Source organism: Phocoena phocoena, chromosome 10, assembly GCF_963924675.1.
Source record: "Phocoena phocoena chromosome 10, mPhoPho1.1, whole genome shotgun sequence".
NCBI lineage: Eukaryota > Metazoa > Chordata > Mammalia > Artiodactyla > Phocoenidae > Phocoena > Phocoena phocoena.
Genome location: NC_089228.1, coordinates 76481793 through 76504234, shown reverse-complemented (window position 1 = coordinate 76504234; position 22442 = coordinate 76481793). Strand labels below are relative to the sequence as shown.

The 22442-nt window shown below is 37.8% G+C and overlaps 1 protein-coding gene across 1 annotated transcript in view; it reads right to left on the bottom strand.

The window, feature by feature from the left end:
* Positions 1-22442, bottom strand: part of CD2AP (CD2 associated protein) — a 103824-nt gene that overhangs the window by 61584 nt on the left and 19798 nt on the right. The window contains exons 2-3 of the mRNA XM_065885388.1: positions 7712-7872; positions 262-415 (exon numbers count right to left, since the gene is read on the bottom strand). Coding sequence (XP_065741460.1) covers positions 262-415; positions 7712-7872 — 315 coding nt within the window. The remainder of the gene's footprint in view (positions 1-261; positions 416-7711; positions 7873-22442) is intronic.

Genomic DNA, 22442 nt, shown 5'->3' with positions numbered 1-22442 from the left:
ATAGAGTGTGTAAGACTAATAAGAAAACAATGCCTTATATCTTAATTTCCAATCCCTACAGACGGCTGTCGGCAGCTCATGCTGGATTACCAGATGAAGACTGAATACATGGGCCAATAAGTAGTAACATGAGAATAAGCAGGAAGTTTTTGTACTCTGTTACAAAAGGTTGAGCTAATTTTTCTTACTATAACTTATGGACTGTTATAAAACAACATTCTCTTTTGATTTAAATAAACAGGAAAAAAATTATTTACATACTCTTCTTAATGTTTTTGATTTGTGGATGTGGCTGAATTCCTCCGGCTAGAAGTCCATAGGTGCTTATTCGTTGTACAAGACTTGCTACATTCCCTTGCCTTTCCCGTTTGATGGGCAAATTGTCATCCTTGGATTCTGTCTCTCTCTTAATTTCCTACAAAAGGGGAAATCAGCAAATAGGCAAATTAAGTTGTATTTTATTAAATTCTCAAATGTAAAATACCAAAACCAGGTACAGTGATTATTATATAAAACATAATATCAACAGTTTTCAACCTTTTTCTCTGCCCACACATATCTAAAGAATATAACACACTTTGGTAACAATGACTTATTAGGAGTTTAAGTCTTATCAGAACTAGAGATAGAGGTAAACCAAGTGAGGCTGAAACACCACCTCTATCCCAACACACAAAGAAACCCTGCAATCATAAACAAACAATAAGACAAACAATAATTCTAAGTCAGGGAACTGGGCAAACTTTTTCTATAATAGGCTAGATAGTAAAATATTTTAGGATTTGCAAGCCATACAATCTCTGTTGCAACAATGAACTCTGCCATTTGTAGTGCAAAAGCAGTCATATACTTAAATGAATGAACAGAGCTATGCTCCAACAAAATTTTATTTATGAACACTAAAATTTCAATTTCATATAATTTTTCACATGTCATTAAATACTGTTCTTCACTCAAATTTTTCCAACTATTTGTATAATTCTTAGCTAGCATTCTCAGCTCATGGACACTATAAAAACAAGTGGTGTTTAGATCTGGCCCATGGGCTGTAGTTTGATAAACCCTAAGTCATAGGTCTAACAGAAGATAGGTGAATCTTCATGAAAAGAAGTATGAAGTTTTATTGGAAGACATAAAAGAAGACATATGAAAGAGAAGTCATGCCATGTTCAGTGACTGAAAACTCATTATCATAAAGATAGCATTTTCCCTTAAAACTGATGCAATGATACAATGCAACTGAATAAATATATCACAGATTTGGGAGAGCAATTAAAAAAACTGGTTCTAAATTTGTAGAGAAGAACGAAAGACCAAGAACACCCAAAATACTTCAGTGAAAAGAAAGTGAGGGGACTTTTCTTTTAACCAAGATATAAAGAAAAACTGTATGATACTATAAATTAGTGTGTACTGGCATATAAACAGACATACTGATAATGAAACAAAATAAAGAGTCCATAAACAGACAAACTTGATTTACAACAGGCAAAAAGTGAGGGGAAAAAACTGAATCTTTTTTTTTTTTTTTTGGTACGCGGGCTCCTCACTGTTGTGGCCTCTCCCGTTGCGGAGCACAGACTCCGGACGCGCAGGCTCAGCGGCCACGGCTCACGGGCCCAGCCGCTCCGCGGCATGTGGGATCTTCCCAGACCGGGGCACGAACCCACGTCTCCCGCATCAGCAGGCGGACTCTTAACCACTGCGCCACCAGGGAAGCCCGAAAAAACTGAATCTTAAAACACATGGTGCTTATAATGCTCCACATTTAGGGAGTAGGGAGTGAAACTGGATTCCTACTTCACACATTTGATATTAAAATTAACAGTTTCCGTTCATTAAAAGTAACCATGGAAAATAAAGCAAATCACTAACCAGGAGGTATTTTTCACATAAAAGTTAACAAAGAATCTGTATCTCCAGGTGTTTATGTCTACTGCAATGTTAACTAGTTGTTACTCTCTAGCTGGTAGGATTTCAGATTACTTTGACTTCTTTATACTGTTCAGAAGTGTTTGATGCTTGCTTTGTTTGTGTTTTTTAACAAGGCATATCATTTTGCAAACAGAAAAAAAAGTTTTCCATTTTGGGAAAACTGTTAAGTTGGTGAAAAATTCTGAAAATTATTAAAGTACAAATCATAGAAGATACACAAAACATTTCACACTATAGTGACTGCTTCATTTTTATTGGTAATGTACTTAAGGAAAAACACTTCAATTTGCTATTAATACATGACACACCATATGAAAACCTCACGGTTTTCAGACTGCACTAAATATTTTTCAATCTAATGAAAATATGAAATCTATGTAAAAACTGGTAGTTACAAACCTCAACATGCCAAGGAGTATTCATTTTGGATTCTCCTGAACATCTCCTGAGCCACCTACATTTTATTTATTTATTTTTAACATCTTTATTGAAGTATAATTGCTTTACAATGTTGTGTTAGTTTCTGCCGTACAACAAAGTGAATCAGCTATATGTACACATATATCCCCAAATCCCTTCCCTCTTGTGTCTCCCACCCTCCCTATCCCAACCCTCTAGGTGGTCACAAAGCATGGAGCTGATCTCCCTGTGCTATGTGGCTGTTTTCCACTAGCTATCTGTTTTACATTTGGTAGTATATATATGTCCATGCCACTCTCTCACTTCGTCCTAGTTTACCCTTCCCCCTCCCCGTGTCCTCAAGTCCATTCTCTATGTCTGCGTCTTTATTCCTGTCCTGCCCCTAGGTTCTTCAGAAACTTTTTTTTTAGATTCTATATATGTGTGTTAGCATACAGTATTTGTTTCTCTCTTTCTGACTTACTTCACTTTGATGACAGACTCTAGGTCCATCCACCTCACTACAAATGACTCAATTCCATTTCTTTTTATGGCTGAGTAATATTCCATTGTATATATGTGCCACATCTTCTTTATCCATTCATCTGTCAATGGACACTTAGGTTGCTTCCATGTCCTGGCTATTGTAAACAGAGCTGCAATGAACATTGTGATACTTGACTCTTTTTGAATTATGGTTTTCTCAGGGTATATGCCCTCTTGCACTCTTGGTGGGAATGTAAAGTGATACAGCCACCATGGAGAACAGTATGGAGGTTCCTTAAAAAACTAAAAATAGAACTATCATACGGCCCAGCAATCCCACTACTGGGCTACCTACATTTTAAAAAGATTAAATAAAAACTAAAAAAGCTGAAAGCTATTGGTACAGGAGACCAAGAACTTGGCTTGATATTCAAATCTTATTCCTCTAGGAAAAGAATTCCAATCTGACCAAATGTGAGACAGCAGACAGGTTCAAGAGACAAGATGACCTGGGTATAAATCTTGGTTCTATCCTGTTGGCTAGCTAAACAACTAGATATTTGTGTTATTTTTTAATAAAAATTAACCACATAAACAAGTATGATATATTAATACAATGACAATGTCTCCCGCTTCTAAAAATATTAATTTACAACGTATTGCTCAAGATCTAGAAACATTTTGTGGACCTTCAATATTCACTGAGACACAATCAAATCCATGAATATTAGGTATAATAAATCTTCTGAGGACAAAAAACACAAAAGGGGAAGGAAAACAAAATTAAAATATATACAGTCTACACTGAATAGGGAAAACTCAGGTTTACAGCCTTCCAAATACATTGTGCCAACTAAGATGTTATCAAAAGTATCAAGCGACTTTCAGCTCTAAGCAAAATTACAAATAAGGTAAAGTCTGCTTTAGGCTCCACCCCCTCCGCCTCTGGAACCTCTCCCTGCTACAATCTTCTACCACCAGATACACACACACACACACACACACACACACACACACACACACGAACTCTCTCTCTCTCTCTCTCTCTCTCTCTCTCTGTCTCATCAACCTATTCTCTTCCCTCATTCCTGGATGCATAGTACCTCCAAATTACTCTTTGGCTATCATCTAAAATAGCAATTATATTGAGTACCTATGAAGTGTTACTAAGGCTTCCAGTGTTTCTTCCTTCCTCTGCCTTTTGTTTCCTTTTACCTAGTCAGCCAGTAAATAAAATACATATTAACATTATAGCATCTCTTTCCTACAAACTTTGCTTCCTTTACTGACTTTGAAAATGACTCCAGGAGATGCAGTAAAAGAGGTGTCTTCACTTGAGAAAGTATCATGTATTGAGAAAGCAAACTCAAAAAAACTAAATCTCATTCTACAAATGAGGGAAGCCTCCTACACAACAGGTAATGTCAATACAAAATTGGCCAAGAAAAAAATACATTGTGGATAATCTCCATATAGATAAGAATGTACTATATTGATTTGCTTGGTTTCATAAGGATAAGAAAGTAGGATAAGGAGTATGAAGTAGCAAATTAAAGGAAAAGACAAAAAATATAAGCAAATGAGGGGCAGCTTTAAAAAGGGTGGAGAAGATATAGTTACTCTCCATCTACTAAAGTAATCAAATATACTTAATTCTGATTACACTAACCAAAAACAGATAAAAGGTTAATCAATAAGATTCACTAACTTCATGTTGAAATATATCTATTTTACAATTTGGTTATTTGATCATGGACAGTAGATGACCATGATCTGAAAATAGAAAGCAATTACCCTCTACAACCTAGAAGCAAAGGTCACAAAGAATAATAAAAACCAGATTAGATGGCAAGAGCTTCCTTTTACTTCTCAAATGGAATAGACAGATATCTTAATCACCAAATCCCTAAACAGAGTTACAGTCCTGCTTATGCTAATTAAAATCTGAGGAATACAGTAGTCCCTCCTTATCCACAGGCTCCCAAGACCCCCAGTGGATGCCTGGAAATGCAGACAGTACTGAGTCTTACATATACTGTGGTTTTTCCTATATATACATACCTAAGATAAAGTTTAATTTATAAATTAGACACAGTAAGAGATTAACAACTGATAATAAAATAGAACAATTATAACAATATACTCTAATAAAAGTTATGTGAATGTCATTTCTGTCTTTCAAAAAATCTTACAAATATAATGCCTTTTCCATCTTAACTAAGCATCTATCATACACCGTGACCATAACTTTTCCAGTTTGAGGTGAGACAGCAAAACTAGTATGAATTCCTTTTTTCTTCTTCACAATTTCACAGACAGAAGATTCATTCTTACCACAGATCTTAGCAACCTCAGCACATGATTTTTTTTCTTTCCTTATTAAGCTTTCATCTTCTCACTTAAAGGAAGCACTTTACAGCTTCCGTTCACATACCTGAAAGGTCAGCATCACTATTCTTAAGCTTTGGGGCCATTATTAAGTAAAATAAGGGTTACCTGAATGTAAGCACTGCAATACTGTGACAGTTGATCTGATAATCAAGAGGGCTACTACTAAGTGATGGGTAGGATATGCTGGACAAAGGGATGATTCACATCCTAGGCAGAAGGGCATGCAATTTAAAACTTATGAATTGTTTATTTCTGGAATTTTCTGTTTTAATATTTTCAGGCCACAGTTGACTGTGGGTAACTGAGGCTTCGGAAAGCAAAACCATGGATGAGTGGGGGGGACTACACTTATTTTTAATTTAACATTCAGGATTTCCAGAAGTGTTATATAAAACTAGTGCTTCCACTTTACAGAAGCATAAATCAGAAGATATGGAAGAGTGATATTACTAAAGAAAAGAAAAATAAGCAGGATTAAATATTTATATGATACATGTCCACTGTTTTAGCTTTGATTGAGTCAATATTAGACCCACAATTGAAAAATTAGGTTTCCAACATAACAAAGTGGTTTACCTCATTCCTAAAATTTTCATTTTGTTTTTCGGAATATAAGTGATAGTATATAAGGTATGATCCAGAGGAACTACCTTGAGTCATTAGATTTTCATTTTCATTACAATTAAATTAAATAGATATCCACAAAAAACCCTTAAGTCTAAAGAAAAATGACCAACAGGAGAAAATCTCCATAATATGAAATCAATATGTACCTTCTGAGTGCCAACATATCAAAATTTGCAAGGAAAACAATGACAGATATAATATACCAGGGCTATTTTGCAAGTTTCTCAACTTATTCTCTCCCTCAAATATGCTATTCTCCACATAATTGCTGTCTCTCTAATTTTAACAAAGGGCCTCCCTATTTCAGCAGCCCCTCCCCAATTTGGAAAAGGCAAAAATAGGAAAGGGGGGGGAGTTATGCACATTCATTGTCAATGGCATCCTACTCCTTTCCTTTTTCTGTCACAAGAATGTTAATGAGAGCCAAGTGAAGTAGAGTGGGAAAACACTAAATAAAGAACCCTTCTCTTAACCATATTCTTTCAGACACACAACACTTACTGAAGTGGACTGAAAATGCCCCCAAAGTTTATGATGGTCATACTTTTCATACTAGTTTTGGTAATTCAAGAATGTTATTTGAGCTTTCAGCCCTAGGATGAAAGAGTTTTAGGATAAGAACTGCAGGGAATGAGGGCTAGAGTACCTATGACTCAAAAGACATCAGGCCTACATGGAGACCCTTCTCTCAAAGCTGCTAGGCTCCTTGAGGTCACAGATGACACTGACATGCAGGAAATGAGTACTGATCCACAAAGCAAAACCAGTCTAGCTTCTGACACTCAAGCTTTCCTGGTTTAAATTATTTCTACAACTTAAAATATCTTAGCAGAAAGAAATTTATTAACTCTTTAAGGGCAAAAATTAAAATTTAACTTTCCAGGTAAGTCCAAGGTAAACATTAACATGATGTATATAATAATGCCTCGAATTTAAATTTGTGGTATGAAAAACAGGATGTAAAGGGAGGAGGGGGTACAAATAATTCAGTTTAAAACATTTTCTAGGGGCTTCCCTGGTGGCGCAGTGGTTGAGAGTCCGCCTGCCGATGCAGGGGACACAGGTTTGTACCCCGGTCCGGGAAGATCCCACATGCCACGGAGCGGCTGGGCCCGTAAGCCATGGCCGCTGAACCTGTGCGTCCAGAGCCTGTGCTCCACAGCGGGAGAGGCCACAACAGTGAGAGGCCCGCATACCGCAAAAAAAAAAAAAAAAAAAAGCCTGAAACACATTATCAAGCTCCGAGAACTCTTCAAAAGGGACCAAAATTCCACTTTAAATTTAAAAATATAAGGAAAAGCAATTCACTTACCAGCACCTGAGACATCTTCTGTAAACATACTCACTTATTTTTTAAAGCACTAAAGTAAAAACACTGTAACAATAACAGATCATATAATAACCTGTAGCATCTCCAGAATCAGTATGAAGCTCATAAAAAAGCTGCTTCAAAGCTCAAACACTGGGCTTCCCTGGTGGCACAGTGGTTAAGAATCTGCCTGCCAATGCGGGGGACACAGGTTCGAGCCCTGGTCCAGGAAGATCCCACATGCCACGGAATAACTAAGCCCGTGCACCACAACTACTGAGCCTGTAGACAGCCTGCAAGCCACAACTACTGAGCCCACATGCTTCAACTACTGAAGCCCCTGTGCCTAGAGCCCGTGCTCTGCAACAAGAGAAGCCACCACAATGAGAAGCCCGCGCACCGCAATGAAGAGTAGCCCCCGCTCGCCGCAACTAGAGAAAGCCCGTGCACAGCAACGAAGACCCAACGACCCAACACAGCCATAAATAAATAAATAGATAGATAAATGAATGAATGAATGAATCCTGTGAAGCAACAGCTAGGAATTTAACTGAGAATGCTTACCTTAACAAAATTATCAGGAAACATTCCTCTTCTCCCATTTAGTTCTCCTTCTAGCCATCCTTCCTCCTGCAGTTTTCTCACGTTCCTGATGATTTCCCCAACTCGAATAGTTAACTCATCATCATGTACAGCATCATAGTCATATTCCACAATATAGTCAACTAAAAAAAAAAGAAACATCTAAAGCTTAATTCATGAAATACTATTAACCATGTTAATGAACTTAAAACTAAGGAAACTGTTTAGCAATGATCATTAATATTACAAAGGTACCATCAAAGCTTACCTGTTTTAAATATTTGGCTACATCAGCAAATCTCCTGATTGCCTGAGTATAATGCACAGTACCAGTTTTAAGCAGGAACCTCAACACAATGTGCAATTTACATCGTCACTTTGTTTTCAGTCAGCTAGAGATCCTTTGTGACATACTCTAAAGTGGTTCCCATGATCCCCATCTCTTGATATTCGTGTCCTTATGTAATTCTCTCTCCTTAAGTGTGGATATGACCTATGACTGACTTCTAACCAACAGAATATGACCAAGAGGATGGATCTGTATGTGATTACATAAGATTGTAACGTCTACCTTGCTAGGAAACTCTGTCACTTGCTGGCTCTGAAGATGCAAGATGCTTTATTGAGCTGGCCTATGGAGAGGACGGCATGCAAGCAACTGGGGAGGCCTCTGGCTGACAGCCAGCAAAAAACTGAGGCCCTCAGTCCAACAGCCCACAGGGAACTGAGTGATGCCAACAACCACGTGAGCTTGGAAGCAGAGCCTTCCCCAGTTGAGAACCCAGCCCTGATCAATACACTGACTGCAGCCTTGTGAGGGACTCAGCCATGCCCAGACTGGTGAATCACAAAAACTGTGAGATAATAAATGTATATTGTTTTAAGTTGCTAAGTTTGTGGCAATATTCTTCACAGAACAGTAGAAAATGAATACACCCTGAAATGAAGACTCTCAAGGATCCATTTCACCTCTTTTAAGTATAAGATTTTAGGTTATAATAGGATATCATATACACATAGCATTAACATTTTCACAAGCCATACCTCCATTCATCTTTTCTTCCTCCTATAAAAATGATAAGAAAAAAGAACACTCACACACACACACACACACACACACACACACTACAACCAAAAAAAAAGGAAAGGGAGTATGGGCAGACACTGCTGGCTGCCAAACCAACAGCCATTCCCACACTGACTCCTCTTCCTTCGTCCTTTCTCACTGAAACTTGATTTTGTTCAGGTATATGGAGACCCTGTACTTTTACAAATGAGGCTTCTCTCTCAGTCCTAGGGGGTTAAATCTTAACTATTCTAGACCAGCACTTCTCAAACACTAATGTACAATCAAGTCATCCTGTTGACTTGGGAATCTTGCTTAAATGCAGACTGACTAACTAGGTCCTAGGATACCTAACGCTGCTGGTCAGAGGCAAAGGTCTAAAGATAGTTGATTTATAGTTAATTCCATTCATATTCCCTCTCCCTCTCCCTCTCCCCCCCACCCCCCCACACACAGACTGGTTTTCTAATACATATGCGATGGATCGACTGACCAATACAATGTAAGCAGGGGTTCTGGGAAGGTTTCATTTGACCTTATAAACAAAACACAAGGAAGGAATGTACTCCTGCAGACTCTGGATATTCTTCAGTGAGAATGTAATGGACAAAACTGCTACAACTAGTTGAGACAAGAGAAACAGCAGATCTGATTAGAAGAGAAGAAAGATGAAAATGGCCTGGATCTTTGCTAGATTCATTAAACTGCTAAGTTAACCAACCCTATATCTCCAATACCAGATTTCTTGTTATAGAAGTAGTTTTTTCTTAACTTTTAAATAAATTCTAGATGGGACTGTATTTGCAGCTGAAAACATCCCAACCTGAGAAGGGAACTAGTGAGAAATTTTTTAAATTTGTGAAAATGTATCCATAACTGATAAAGCCAGAAGCCCAGAGAACTTAAGGAAACTATAACTGAGACATCAAACTGCTCTCCAGAACCCCAGAAAGGCTAGAAATTCAGAAAAGGAGTGCTCATAGGAAATGTAGAACTGAAAACAGGGAAATTAATATCTGTATGGAAGAGCTGACACCCATTATCAACCACAATAACTCTGAGACAATAATGCTATATAGGCAGGTATTTTTTTCGAAGGTAAAAAACTAAAGGGTTCATCTCAGACAGACAGACAGACACACACACACACACACACACAATAGTTTGGGGAAACTAGTATAGCTACTATGGATGAGTGATGGTTTCTTAGAAAAATGACTACTGATTTCCAGAATTTAGAGGTCTCCAGAGCAATGGGCAGCTCCCAACCTACTAATTCTAAAATAAAACTTAAGTCCTACCCACATAAACAGAGTTCCCAATTGGCTTTTTATTTATTGTTTATTCATAAATATGAATAGTACACAATAGTTAATCATGAAAGACCATGATAAATTGAAAAATTACTCCTGGATGAAATATACACCCACTGCTCCCCTTCCAGAATTATTCAGTCTTAAAGTTATTAGGTGTAGAAAAGCATAGTGCGGGGAGAGGAGGCCAAGGTTGGGAAGGAGTCTGAGAAGGTGTGAGAAGACAGGGGCCAAAAAGAGCAAAGAAGGTATCCAAAGCTGGGGGAGGGGTGGTAGTGATGCTATCAGAGCCAAAGTAGGGTGAGAAGGGTGTCCATCTATGGAGGCTCCCCTAGTGCAGTCTATCAGAACTCTAAGGTAGGGTGAGGAAGGCATTCATGCAGAGGCAACATGATATGGTGTGCCAGCAACCAATCACAGTGGTGAGGGCATCCAAGCTGAAGGGCAGCTTAATGAGAAATATCAGAGGCCAAATGGTGTTGGGGGTAGGGCCAGACTTCCATGCCGAGATGTGGGAGGGTGGAGGCAACCTAGAGTGGGGACTAACAGCCCACACAGAAGAAAAGAGTGTCCATATAAGAGTGGGGTGACAGCAGAGATGGAAGACTGATTACATCCAGGGGAATTAATCAAATAAGTAAATATATTAAGAATAATGGAAGCCAAGTTTCTCTATGAAAGGGAGTTACAAATATAAAGGGAAAAGGCTTCATTTGATCCTGTGATATTAAATGGGAATGAGAAGTATCATCATGAACTCATGGTTTTCAATATATAGACATTCACATATATATAAAACACACACACACCCCACACACACACCCCCCACACACAAGCTCTGTCCACTGAAAGGGCCTGAAACCGCAACATTCCAATGGCAATGAGCAAACCTAATGCCGAGATCTTCTAAAAACCATTTTCTACTGAAAGGAACCAGGAATCCTTGGGAAGACAGGCAATTCCAGGGCTAAGGCAGGAAAAGTACAAAGTAAGCCTGAAACATGGTGTTGTGGCAGAAAGCAAAGAAGTTCTCAAAAAAAGATAAGGTGATGCCAAAGGACACAGAGAAGTGATATCAGAAGGGCTCCTACTCACCAAGTCAGGACAATCTGAGCATCAAAGTAAATAATGACTGTAATAGAATATACCCCACTGAATAAAGTAAGAAACTATAAACAAATGTTAACTTCTTAAATTTTATAACTGAATTGTGATTAAGTAGGAGAAGATCCTGATTTGTAGAAAATACTAAAATATTCAGGAGAAAGGCATAAGTCAGGAAAAAATTCTTTGTACTGTACTTTAAACATTTCTACACCTTAATGTTTAAAAATTAAAAAGGATTTAAACATGTACAAATTTTTATCTTCAAGAGATGTAATAAAGTTCATAAAATCAGAATAGAATGCTATGAAAAAAGAAATGAGAAAATAAAAAGCATCTGAAAATGCATCTTCCAAAATGTCTTTTTTTTTTGCAGAGGTGGCGACAAACCCAAAAACCTTTACAAAAAAAGGTAAAGGAAAGAGACATAAAGAAAATATGAAAGCAAATGTGACACAGATGATCAATCCAGACAATTCAACATCCAATTAACAGTTCTAGGGGGGAAAAAAAGAGAAAAATAGAGAATAGACAATGAAATAATACAAGAAAATATTCCAAAGCTATATGAAACATATCTTCAAATAGAAAGAGGTCGGTGAGAGTCCAGTACAATGAACAAGTAAAAAACTAAGTACTCACATCTAGGTGAAATTTCACAACAAAGATAAACATATCCTAGAAAGCTCTCTGAGAGAGTTCCATCTACAAAAGAATGAGAATCATATTAGGAGACTTCTCATTGGCAATACCAGATTCTAGAAGAAGAAAAATAAAAAGGCAAAGCCACTTAAGTACTGAAGGAAAATGAATTCCATACTCAGTCAAATCAACAGACAAGTATAGGTTATAACATTTTCACACAGACAAGGACAAAGAAAATTAACTCCTACATATGCAATTACATGATGTTATCCAGTAAGGACCAAAACAGAGGAGGATACAAAATTCAAGAAATAGTGGAGTCAGGCTTAGAGTCAGAAAAGTGCTAAGATAGCAATTGTGCAACAAATCTAAGGAACGAACAGTCTAGATTAAGCAAGAGACAGAAAGTTCTAGGAGGTATTTGGTGGCAAAAAAAAAATGAGAGACAGACTGTGAAGTTTTATACTATCCTGAAGAATCTGGAACTCAAAGAGACAATACAGCTAGATAAGGAGAGGAAAAACTAAAGGTGATTACAAACTCCTGGAAAGGCAAAGAGCTATACCATGTTGAAAATATAATCATCATATATACTATTTGGCTGCAGAGTAAAAAGTATTTACGTGGTCATAATAAAAATAATAACTAGCTTCTGAGTTAACATTGAAAATCAATCTCTAACAAAATAAAAAGACTAAATTATGGTTACAGAAGAAAATATAAATGTTAACAAGCCTTCACATTATAGTATAAAGTAAAGATTAGGGAGGTTGATAAAGAGAAGGATAGAGGTACTAATATCTTCACCATACAAAGTGCTAAGTCCAGAAATACTATCTTACTTGCTGAAAAGAAAAATAAGAGTAGAACTATATACTCAGGATTTAGAAAGGTAACCAAGAGAGAAATAAAACCATATTGAGATAAATGGAAAACAGATGTGAGATTACAATAAGCTAAATCGTTACCTATCATATCAGAAAGTTAAAAAATGAAAGTATCAAACCAAAAAACAGCTATAGAAACTTGGGAAACTTGTTATTTAGAAATACAAAAGCCAAAAAAATTAAAACTGAAAGATAAGATAGTTCAAAGTTGTTTCCCTCTGAAGAATGGGAATAGAAGTAGAGAACAGTGAGGCAAGGAAATCCTATTTTTTCATTATAAGTCTTTTAATACTTTTGTATTTTTATAGCATATATAGATATTATTTGGATAAGATTTTTTTTAAAAAAAGCACTAAGTATTAAAGTGGCTTGTCCAATATTATTGCAAATATGTTTATAACTCATGATTCTATGTGTTATAATTTAAAAGTTTACTGAGTCAAAGATAATTTATTTCTCCTAAAGAAAACACCATATGGTAAATAAGGTTAAATTCTTGCCCTTTTAAACATTCATAATTAGGCTTGCAATACAATGTTAAATAAGAAAGGATATAAAACATAGGTATAGTAACAACATATTTTTGTAAAAAAGGAAGAAACAAAAATATGCATAGAAAAATATAAAGAGTTACATTCCAAAATGTTAATGGATGCCTGAAGGGATCTAAGATGCTGTTTGTTATCTCCTTTTCTTTCATCTTTAGTAAAGAATTAAAAGGGGTGGGTAGATTGGGAGTTTGGGATTGACACGTATACACTGCTATATTTAAAACAGATAACCAACAAGGACCACTGCACAGAGGCAGGGAACTCTGCTTGGTATTCTGTAATAACCTAAATGAGGTAAGTATGTGAAAAAGAACTGATACTGAATCACTTTGCAGTATACCTGAAACTAACACAACACTGTTAATCAACTATACTCCAATATTTAAAACAAAAAAGAATTAATCTCAGCCAAAAGAGAGGTTAGGAATTGGCCCCATCCTGATCTCTAGGAAGAGTGTTTTTGTTTATTTAAGGACTCTGGAGTTCCTTAGGCACCTCTGTTTACCTGAGGACTTTACCAAACAAGGTCATTATCTTGGGGGCTTCACACCATGCAGCATCTGTTCTACCTCTGGAAGGGCTAGACACTAAAGGTCAGTCACATGGGCAGTCAACTACATCTTCTCTATAAAACTCTGGACACCAAGACTCAAGTGAGCTTCTCTGGTTGGCAATACTCTGCATGTTGTCATACATCATCACCAGGAGTTAATGCTGTTCAAGACTTCAGAGAGAGAGAATGACATCACACCTGGAACCTTCCTGGACTCTGTCTCATGCTTCTCTCCCCTTGGCCAATTTGCGGTACGCGGGCCTCACTGTTGTGGCCTCCCCCATTGCGGAGCACAGGCTCCAGACGCGCAGGCTCAGCAGCCATCGCTCACGGGCCCAGCCGCGCTGCAGCATGTGGGATCCTCCCAGACCAGGGCACGAACCCGTGTCCCCTGCATCAGCAGGTGGACCCTCAACCACTGTGCCACCAGGGAAGCCCCCCTTGGCCAATTTTAATCTGTATCCTTTTACTATAATAAACCATACCCAAGAGTATAACAGCTTTCAATGAGTTCTGCAAGCCCTTCCAGCAAATTGTCAAACATGAGGGCAGTCGTGGGAACCCCCCAAATCTGCAGTTGTCAGAAGTAAGGGCATTCTTATAAACAATAACCCACACCTTGGCATTTTTCTACAATAAACATATAATAATTGGGTAAACATAAGTTACTAAAAACACTGATGCTCACTAGACAGTATGTAAAAATTGTATTTACAGAAAAGTTAAAACTGTTTAAATAAAAACTCATTTAATTCATGGGTTTGCTATACAAACTAGCATGCAGGCCATCATTCCAAGAATCAGCACCCTCCATATTGTGCAAACTCAAAAAACTCATTCTTTCATTGAAAACTGGTACATTGCAAAGCAAATTAAACTTTTATATTTCAAACTAAACAAAACTCTTCCACCATTTAAAACAATTGTGTTTGACTGACTAATTCTCTTCACTTTAAGTGCTTGCTTAAAGTGAAGAAATAAATGTTGACGAAAAGCATTTGGGAGGAAAAGAAAAAAAAGAAAATGTGTACATCCTGAAAAACACTCTAGGATGTATAAGGTATACAGACCCTTGTCTATCACTAATGGCTCTTTCTACCTGACCTACTCTCTATGAAACCCATCATTTAAGATTACACATTTTGTTTGTGGATTATTCATCTTTCATTTCAAATGTGACTACCAATGAAAGAGAAAGTAAAATTTAAATTACTTTAGCTACTTAACAGTTTATTTTTATAGTGTGAAGAAAGCAACCCAAGTTAATCACATATCATATTTTAGGATTTATGTGATCTGCAGAGTAATAAAGATTTAAAAATATGGCATCAAAAGACTCAAAATAAAAGAACACTAGATAATTTGGACCAACCCTCACAGGAAGACAACTAAAAAAGCTGGATGCAATATAAAAATCACCTTCTTAGACAGACTAAATTACTAAACATATATGTTATCAGGTGAAACTGAAGTGAGAACTGGAACCCAGAGAAGTAACTATGATACTGAGGCTACTTTCGCTCTGGAAGGTATTTGCCAATTCTAAAGACATGACAGAGGCTAAGCGGCACTTTCAGCAGCTTTGCCGTTCTAGGATTTGAGAGTGGAGTTCAGGAACTATCGAGGGTGGTAACTCTGAGAATCTACATGCACACTTTGGGAAAGGACCCTAAATAACTGCACCCAAGCACCGTAGCCCAATGTTATGTGGATGACTCAAGAAACCTCATACCATTCAAGTGGTTCAAGACAAAAGAGAAGTAACCGGAATCCTCTCTGGGAGAAGATAACCTAGACATAAAATTATGTCAAGAAATATTTTTAGTCTACAACATCCAGAGACAAGGAAACATAACCAGGCATGTAAAATGCAAAAACATCATAAATAAGTACCTAGAGAAACAAGAAACAACAGAAACATTTCAATGAACTCCATATACTGAACTTATCAGACACAGACTTTAAAACAATAACATTTACCATGTTCAAAGATATAAATTACAGATTGAAAAACTGACACAAAGCTCAGTACTACAGACAGTGAGAAAACAAACTTGAACCACACAGGTATTCTAGAACTAAGAACGACAATAACCAAAAATAGAAACTCAATGGATGAGTTTAAAAGTATATTACATACAGCTTCAGAAAACTAGCTAAAGGGCAGACAGGTAAATATCAACAGAAACTAACCAAAATGCAGTCAAGAGGGACAAAAATATAGAAAATATAGATGAGAATGTAACAGACATAGAAGATATACTAAAACAGTCTACCATGTTTAATTGGAGTCCCAGAAGGAGAAAATAAAAACTATCTGAAAAGTTAATAGCTATGAACTCACCAAACTGATAAAAGACATCAATCCATGGAGTCAAGAAGTCTAAGCAATTCCAAATGGAATAAATAAAAAGAAATCTGCAACTCAACATAGTAAAATTGCAAAATATCAAAAAGGAAACAAATTCTTAAAAGGTTACCAAAGAAGCAACACTTAAATGGGCTTCTCAGCAGCAACAGCAGGAGCCAGAAAGCAGCAGTTTTGTATTTTCAAAATGCAGAAAGAAAATAACTGCAAATCGTGAAGTCTGTACCAGAGAAAATATCCTTCAAAACAAAAGCAAAAAGATAAGCATGGGCATCATCAGAAAATCTACAAACAACAAATGCTGGAGAGGGTGTGGAGGAAAGGGAACCCTCTTGCACTGTTGATGAGAATGTAAATTGATACAGCCACTATGGAGAACAGTATGGAAGTTCCTTAAGAAACTAAAAATAGAATTACCATATGACCCAGATATCCCACTACTGGGCATATACCCAGAGGAAACCATAATTCAAAAAGACACATGCACCACAATGTTCACTGCAGCATTATTTACAATAGCCAGGTCATGGAAGCAACCTAAATGCCCACTGACAGACAAATGGATAAAGAAGATGTGGTACATATATACAATGGAATATTACTCGGCCATAAAAAGGAACGAAATTGGGTCATTTGTAGAGATGTGGATGGATCCAGAGACTGTCATACAGAATGAAGTAAGTCAGAAAGAGAAAAACAAATATCGTATATTAACGTATATATGTGGAATCTAGAAAAATGGTACAGATGAACCAGTTTGCAAGGCAGAAATAGAGACACAGATGTAGAACAAACATGGACACCAAGTGGGGAAAGTGACGGTGGGGGGGGTGGTGGTGAGATGAACAGAGAGATTGGGACTGACATGTATACACAAACATGTATAAAATAGACAACTAATAAGAACCTGCTGTATACAAAATAAATAAAATTAAATTAAATTAAATTTAAAAAGACAAACAAAAAGCGGAGTTTGCCACACTGAAAGAAACTCTGAAGGTGTTTTCTGAGCACAGCAGGAAAAGAGGAACACATCCAATATCCAGAAAGAGATGCACAAAGGAAAGTAGCAAAAGAGTGGTAAATATATAGATATATAAACACTGAGTAAAATAAGAAAAAATTAACTCAAGATGGATTAAAGACTTAAACTTAAAACCTGAAAGCACAAAACTCCTAGAAGAAAACATAGGCAGTAAGCTCCTTGTCATTGGTCCTGGGGATGATTTTTTGGATTTGACATCAAAAGGAAAGGCAACAAAAGGAAAAATAAACAAGCGGAACTACATCAAACTAAAAACTTCTGCACAGAAAGGAACCCATGAACAAAATGAAAAGACGACCTACAGAATGGGAGAATATATTTGCAAATCATATATCTTATAAGGGGTTCGTAAGAACTCATACAACTTAATAGCAAAAGAAAAAAAAGAAAAAAACCAGTCTGATTTAAAAATGGACAGAGAATCAGAATAAACATTTTTCCAGAGATTTCATACGGATAGTCAACTGGTACATGAAAAGATACTTAACATCACTAATCATCAGGGAAATGAAAATCAAAACTTCCAGCTATAAAATAAGTCCTGGGGATGTAATGTACAGCATGGCGACTATAGTTAATAAAACTATATTGCATACTGCAAAGTTGCTAAGACAGTAAATCTTTTAAATGTTCTCATCACACACACAAAAAATTGTAACTATGTATGGTGACGGATGCTAACTAGACTTACTGTGGTGATCATTTCTCAAAACATATAAATTTCAAATCATTATGTTGTACACCTGAAACTAATATACTGTTATATGACAGTTATACCCCAACAACAACAACAAAAAAATCATAAATAAGAAGATGAAAAAGGAGGAGGAGGAAGAGGGAGGGGGAGGATGTGGAAATTTTAAATATTAGGAAGATTAACAACAGCTATATAAATCAGGAGTTAAAGTATTCTAAGATCCCTGTATGGTACAGAAGGAGAGTAAAGGTAGCAATTAATATCAGATTTTTAAAAGTGAAAAAGGCATGTGGTAATCACTAAAATAATACAGTATAAAAATGCTAGACACAAACAAGCAAACAAACAAACCTGACTTGCAGTTTCAGCTCCAACATGGAAGAAGCTTGGAAACTGTCACTCCCACCCTTACAAGAAGAAAGTTAAACAAATGGAAAATCAGTGACTTCCCTTGGACGCATCAGAGAATTGAGGACACAGGGCAAACCACCACCTCAAGATACGGAGAGACAGGCATATCCAGAGAGTCACAGCTAAGATCTACTAGATCATCTCAAGTAGAAACCACTGGAGTCATAAACTGGTAAGAGCACTGTACTAGTTTCCCAGGGCTGTCATAACAAACTATTACAAACTAGGTGACTTAAAACAATAAAACTATCTTATTCTCTCATAGTTATAGCTTTGGTGGCCAAAGTACAAAATCAAGGTATCATCAGGGTTGGATCTTTCTAAAGACTGATATAGAATTGCTCCACACCTCTATCTTGGCTTCTAGGGGCTGCCAGCAACCTCTGGTATTCCTTGGCTTGCATAATTCCAACCTCTGCCTCCATGGCCCTCCCCTTCTGTGTCTCTGTCTCCAACCTCCTTCTCCTTACTCTTCATAAGTACACCAGTCACTGGATTTATGGCCAATCCTAAATCTAGGATATCATTTTAAGATCCTTAGCTACATCTGCAAAGACTCTATTTCCAAATAACGTCACATTCATACGTACCAGGACTTAGGACTTAGACATAACATTTTGGGGGCAAAAAGTCAATCTACTACAAAAACTGAAAACAAAACCTTTGATGAATTGCTGGAGGCTAAGTATGGAATAGCATGAGAGTAGAAAACTTCTGGGGACCACAGTCTCAGGGGAGCCCCCACCCTTTTGTGGGTTTTACTTCCAGGAACCCCACCAGGTTCTCACAGTGAAGAGCCTATAAAGATCTCCTTGTGGTTCTGGCAGAGAGAAAGGGAAAGTAATCATTGTGAAATAACCAGTACACAAAACACAGACCTACTCTCCAGGAAAAAGACTTCACCAGGTCCTGATCCCACCTGTGGAAAGGGTATAAGGGCATTTCTCTGATTCCAGTCCCCTCTTACCTTTCTGTCTCACATGGAGAGGTGGAGGGGTGGGGAAATAAGAAAGACATCACAGTCCCAGGACACAGACCCACCAGTAGTTTGAGATTTAATTGTAAGATTATAGGATGCTTCCTCTTCCCAGCACCTTACAACCATACCCATGGGGCTCCATTATAATAAGTTAATTACCACTGAAAGAGTTACATAATGCAGATTCTATCTGAGAAGGAGTTCTTAGGTAAACCAAAAGGCAGCAGGGGAGACAAAAACAAGGACACTAAAGAAATTTGATGCCTCTGGCACCTACAGCTAGAACAAATATTAAAAACAGTACACTCCTAGCCAGATTAATATAAAACCTCACACTAGGGACTTCCCTGGTGGTACAGTGGCTAAGAATCTGCCTTCCAATGCAGGTTCTATCCCTGGGTCAGGGAACTAAGACCTCACATGCTGCAGGGCAACAAAGCCCACAGGCTCTAGAGCCCGTGTGCCACAACTAGAGGGCCTGTGCGCTGCAACTACTGAGCCCGCGCGCCACAACTAGAGAGAAGCCCGCATGCCACAGAGACCCCACACATGCTGCAACTAAGACCCAATGCAGCCAAATAAATAAATTTTTAAAAAAACCTCACACTAAAGACCTATTGATCTCAGCTCCTTTTACCTAATACATCATGTCCAATTTTCAACAAAAAATTACACGTCATGCTTTTAGAAGGCAAGAAAAACACAGAGCCAGACTCAAGTATACATGCATTTTTGAAATCAAACAGGGAATTGTAAATAACTATAATATATGTTAAGGGTGATAATGGAAAAAAACAGATAACATGCAAGAACAGATGTATAAGGTAAGCAGATAGAGACTCTAAGATAAACAATCAAAAGGAAATGCTAGAAATCAAAACACACTGTAACAGAAATAAAGGATGCCATTGGTGGGCTCATCTACCAACTAGACACCACCAAGGACAGATTCAAGAAGCTTGAAGAAAAGTCAACAGAAACTTCTTGAACTAAAATACAAAAAATAATAATTTTTGAAAAAACAAAACAGAACATCCAAGAACTGTCGAACAATTCCAGAAGATATAGGGACTCCCCTGGTGGCGCAGTGGATAAGACTCCACGCTCCCGATGCAGGGGGCCTGGGTTCGATCCCTGGTCAGGGAACTAGATCCCACATGCATGATGCGACTAAGAGTTCACATGCCACAGCTAAGGAGCCCACGTGCCGCAACTAAGACCTGGTGCAACCAAATAAGTAAATATTAAAAAAAAAAAAAAGATACACATGAAGAAAACCTCAAAGTTTGGGTAGTTTGGTAGTTTGATATAATCTGAATAACTATTTTTTAAATTGAGTTTGTAGTTTAAAAACCTTCCAAAACAAGAAATCCCAAGGCCCAGATGTTTTCCCTGGCAAATTCTACCAAACATTTAAAGAAGAAATCTGCCAATTCTACATGGTGAGATAATACTACACACCTATTAGAATGACTAAAATACCACAAAGATGTGAAGCAACTGACACTCTAATATATTGCTAGTGACAATAAAAAACAACAACAACAGGTATAGACACTCAGGAAAAGAGTTTGGCAGTTTCACATAAAGTTAAACATACACTTACGATATGACTCCGAGCTACACATACTCTGGAGAAGTAAAACTTAGGCTGACATAAAAACCTAGGCACAAATGTTTACAGCAGCTCTGTTCTTAACTGCCACAAACTAGAAAAATCCCAATGCCCTTCAATGGACAAACGGACTAAAAAAAAAAAAAAACCTGGTACAGTCATACAATGCAATCCTACCCATACGAAGTGCCTCTGGTAATGCTGGAAATGCTCCCAAGAAACAGAGAAAAGGCTGAATTGCTTGATAAGTATCAATACACCGATTGAGGTCTGCAGCTGCAGTTGACTGCCATTGCAAGATAACTGAATCCAGGGTAAGAACTATTGTTAAATTAAAAAAAAAAAAAAGGAAATTTGTGAAGCTGTCACTGCAGCTGTGCCAGCATAGCGAAAATCATGCACTTTTTATTTCATACTGAAAATACAAGTTTTAATTCAGGATTGCTATAAGAAAGGCATACCTATAGACTCTAATAAGATTCAAGAAAAAAAGCAAAGCCATTACATGACAACTTAAAGCAAGAGGAAGGTGAAGGATCGAAAGCTGGAGAATTTAATGCCAGCAAAGGATGGTTTGTTAATTTTAGAAAGAGGTTTGCCTTTAAAAATGCCAAGATAACAGGAGAAACAGCTTCTGTTGACCAAGAGACAGCAGAAGAGTTCCCAAATGCCATTAACAAAATAATTTAGGGGGCTTCCCTGGTGGTGCAGTGGTTGAGAGTCCGCCTGCCAATGCAGGGGACACGGGTTCATGCCCCGGTCCGGGAAGATCCCACATGCCGCGGAGCGGCTGGGCCCATGAGCCATGGCCGCTGAGCCTGCGCGTCTGGAGCCTGTGCTCCACAACGGGAGAGGCCACAACAGTGAGAGGTCCGCGTACTGCAAAAAATAAAAATAAAAAAAAAATAATTTAGGAGAAAGGATATGTCTGAAAAGGTTTTTAATGCAGACAAAGGTGCCCTATTCTGGGGAAAAAAAGTCACAGAGGACATTTATTAGTGAAAAAAAAGAGAGAGAGAAACGACCACCAAGATTTAAGGCAGGAAGGGATAGGCTGACACTACTGTTTTGTGCAAATGCAGTCGGGTTTATGGTCAGGATTGCTCTCATCTATAAAGCTGCTAACTCCCGAGCCTCGAGGAAAAAGATTAAACACAAGCTGCCAATCTTTTGGTTATAAAACAAGAAGGCCTGGATGAGACTGCAATCCAGAAAAAGGACTGGGGACTTCCCTGGTGGCGCAGTGGTTAAGAATCCACCTGCCAATGCAGAAGACATGGGTTTGAGCCCTAATCCGGGAAGATCCCATATGCCGCGGAGCAGCTAAGTCCGTGCGCCACAACTACTGAGCGTGCACTCTAGAGCCCGCAAGCCACAACTACTGAAGCCTGCGTGCCTAGAGCCCATGCTCCGCAACGAGAGAAGCCACCACAATGAGAAGCCTGCGCATCGCAATGAAGAGTAGCCCCTGCTCCCTGC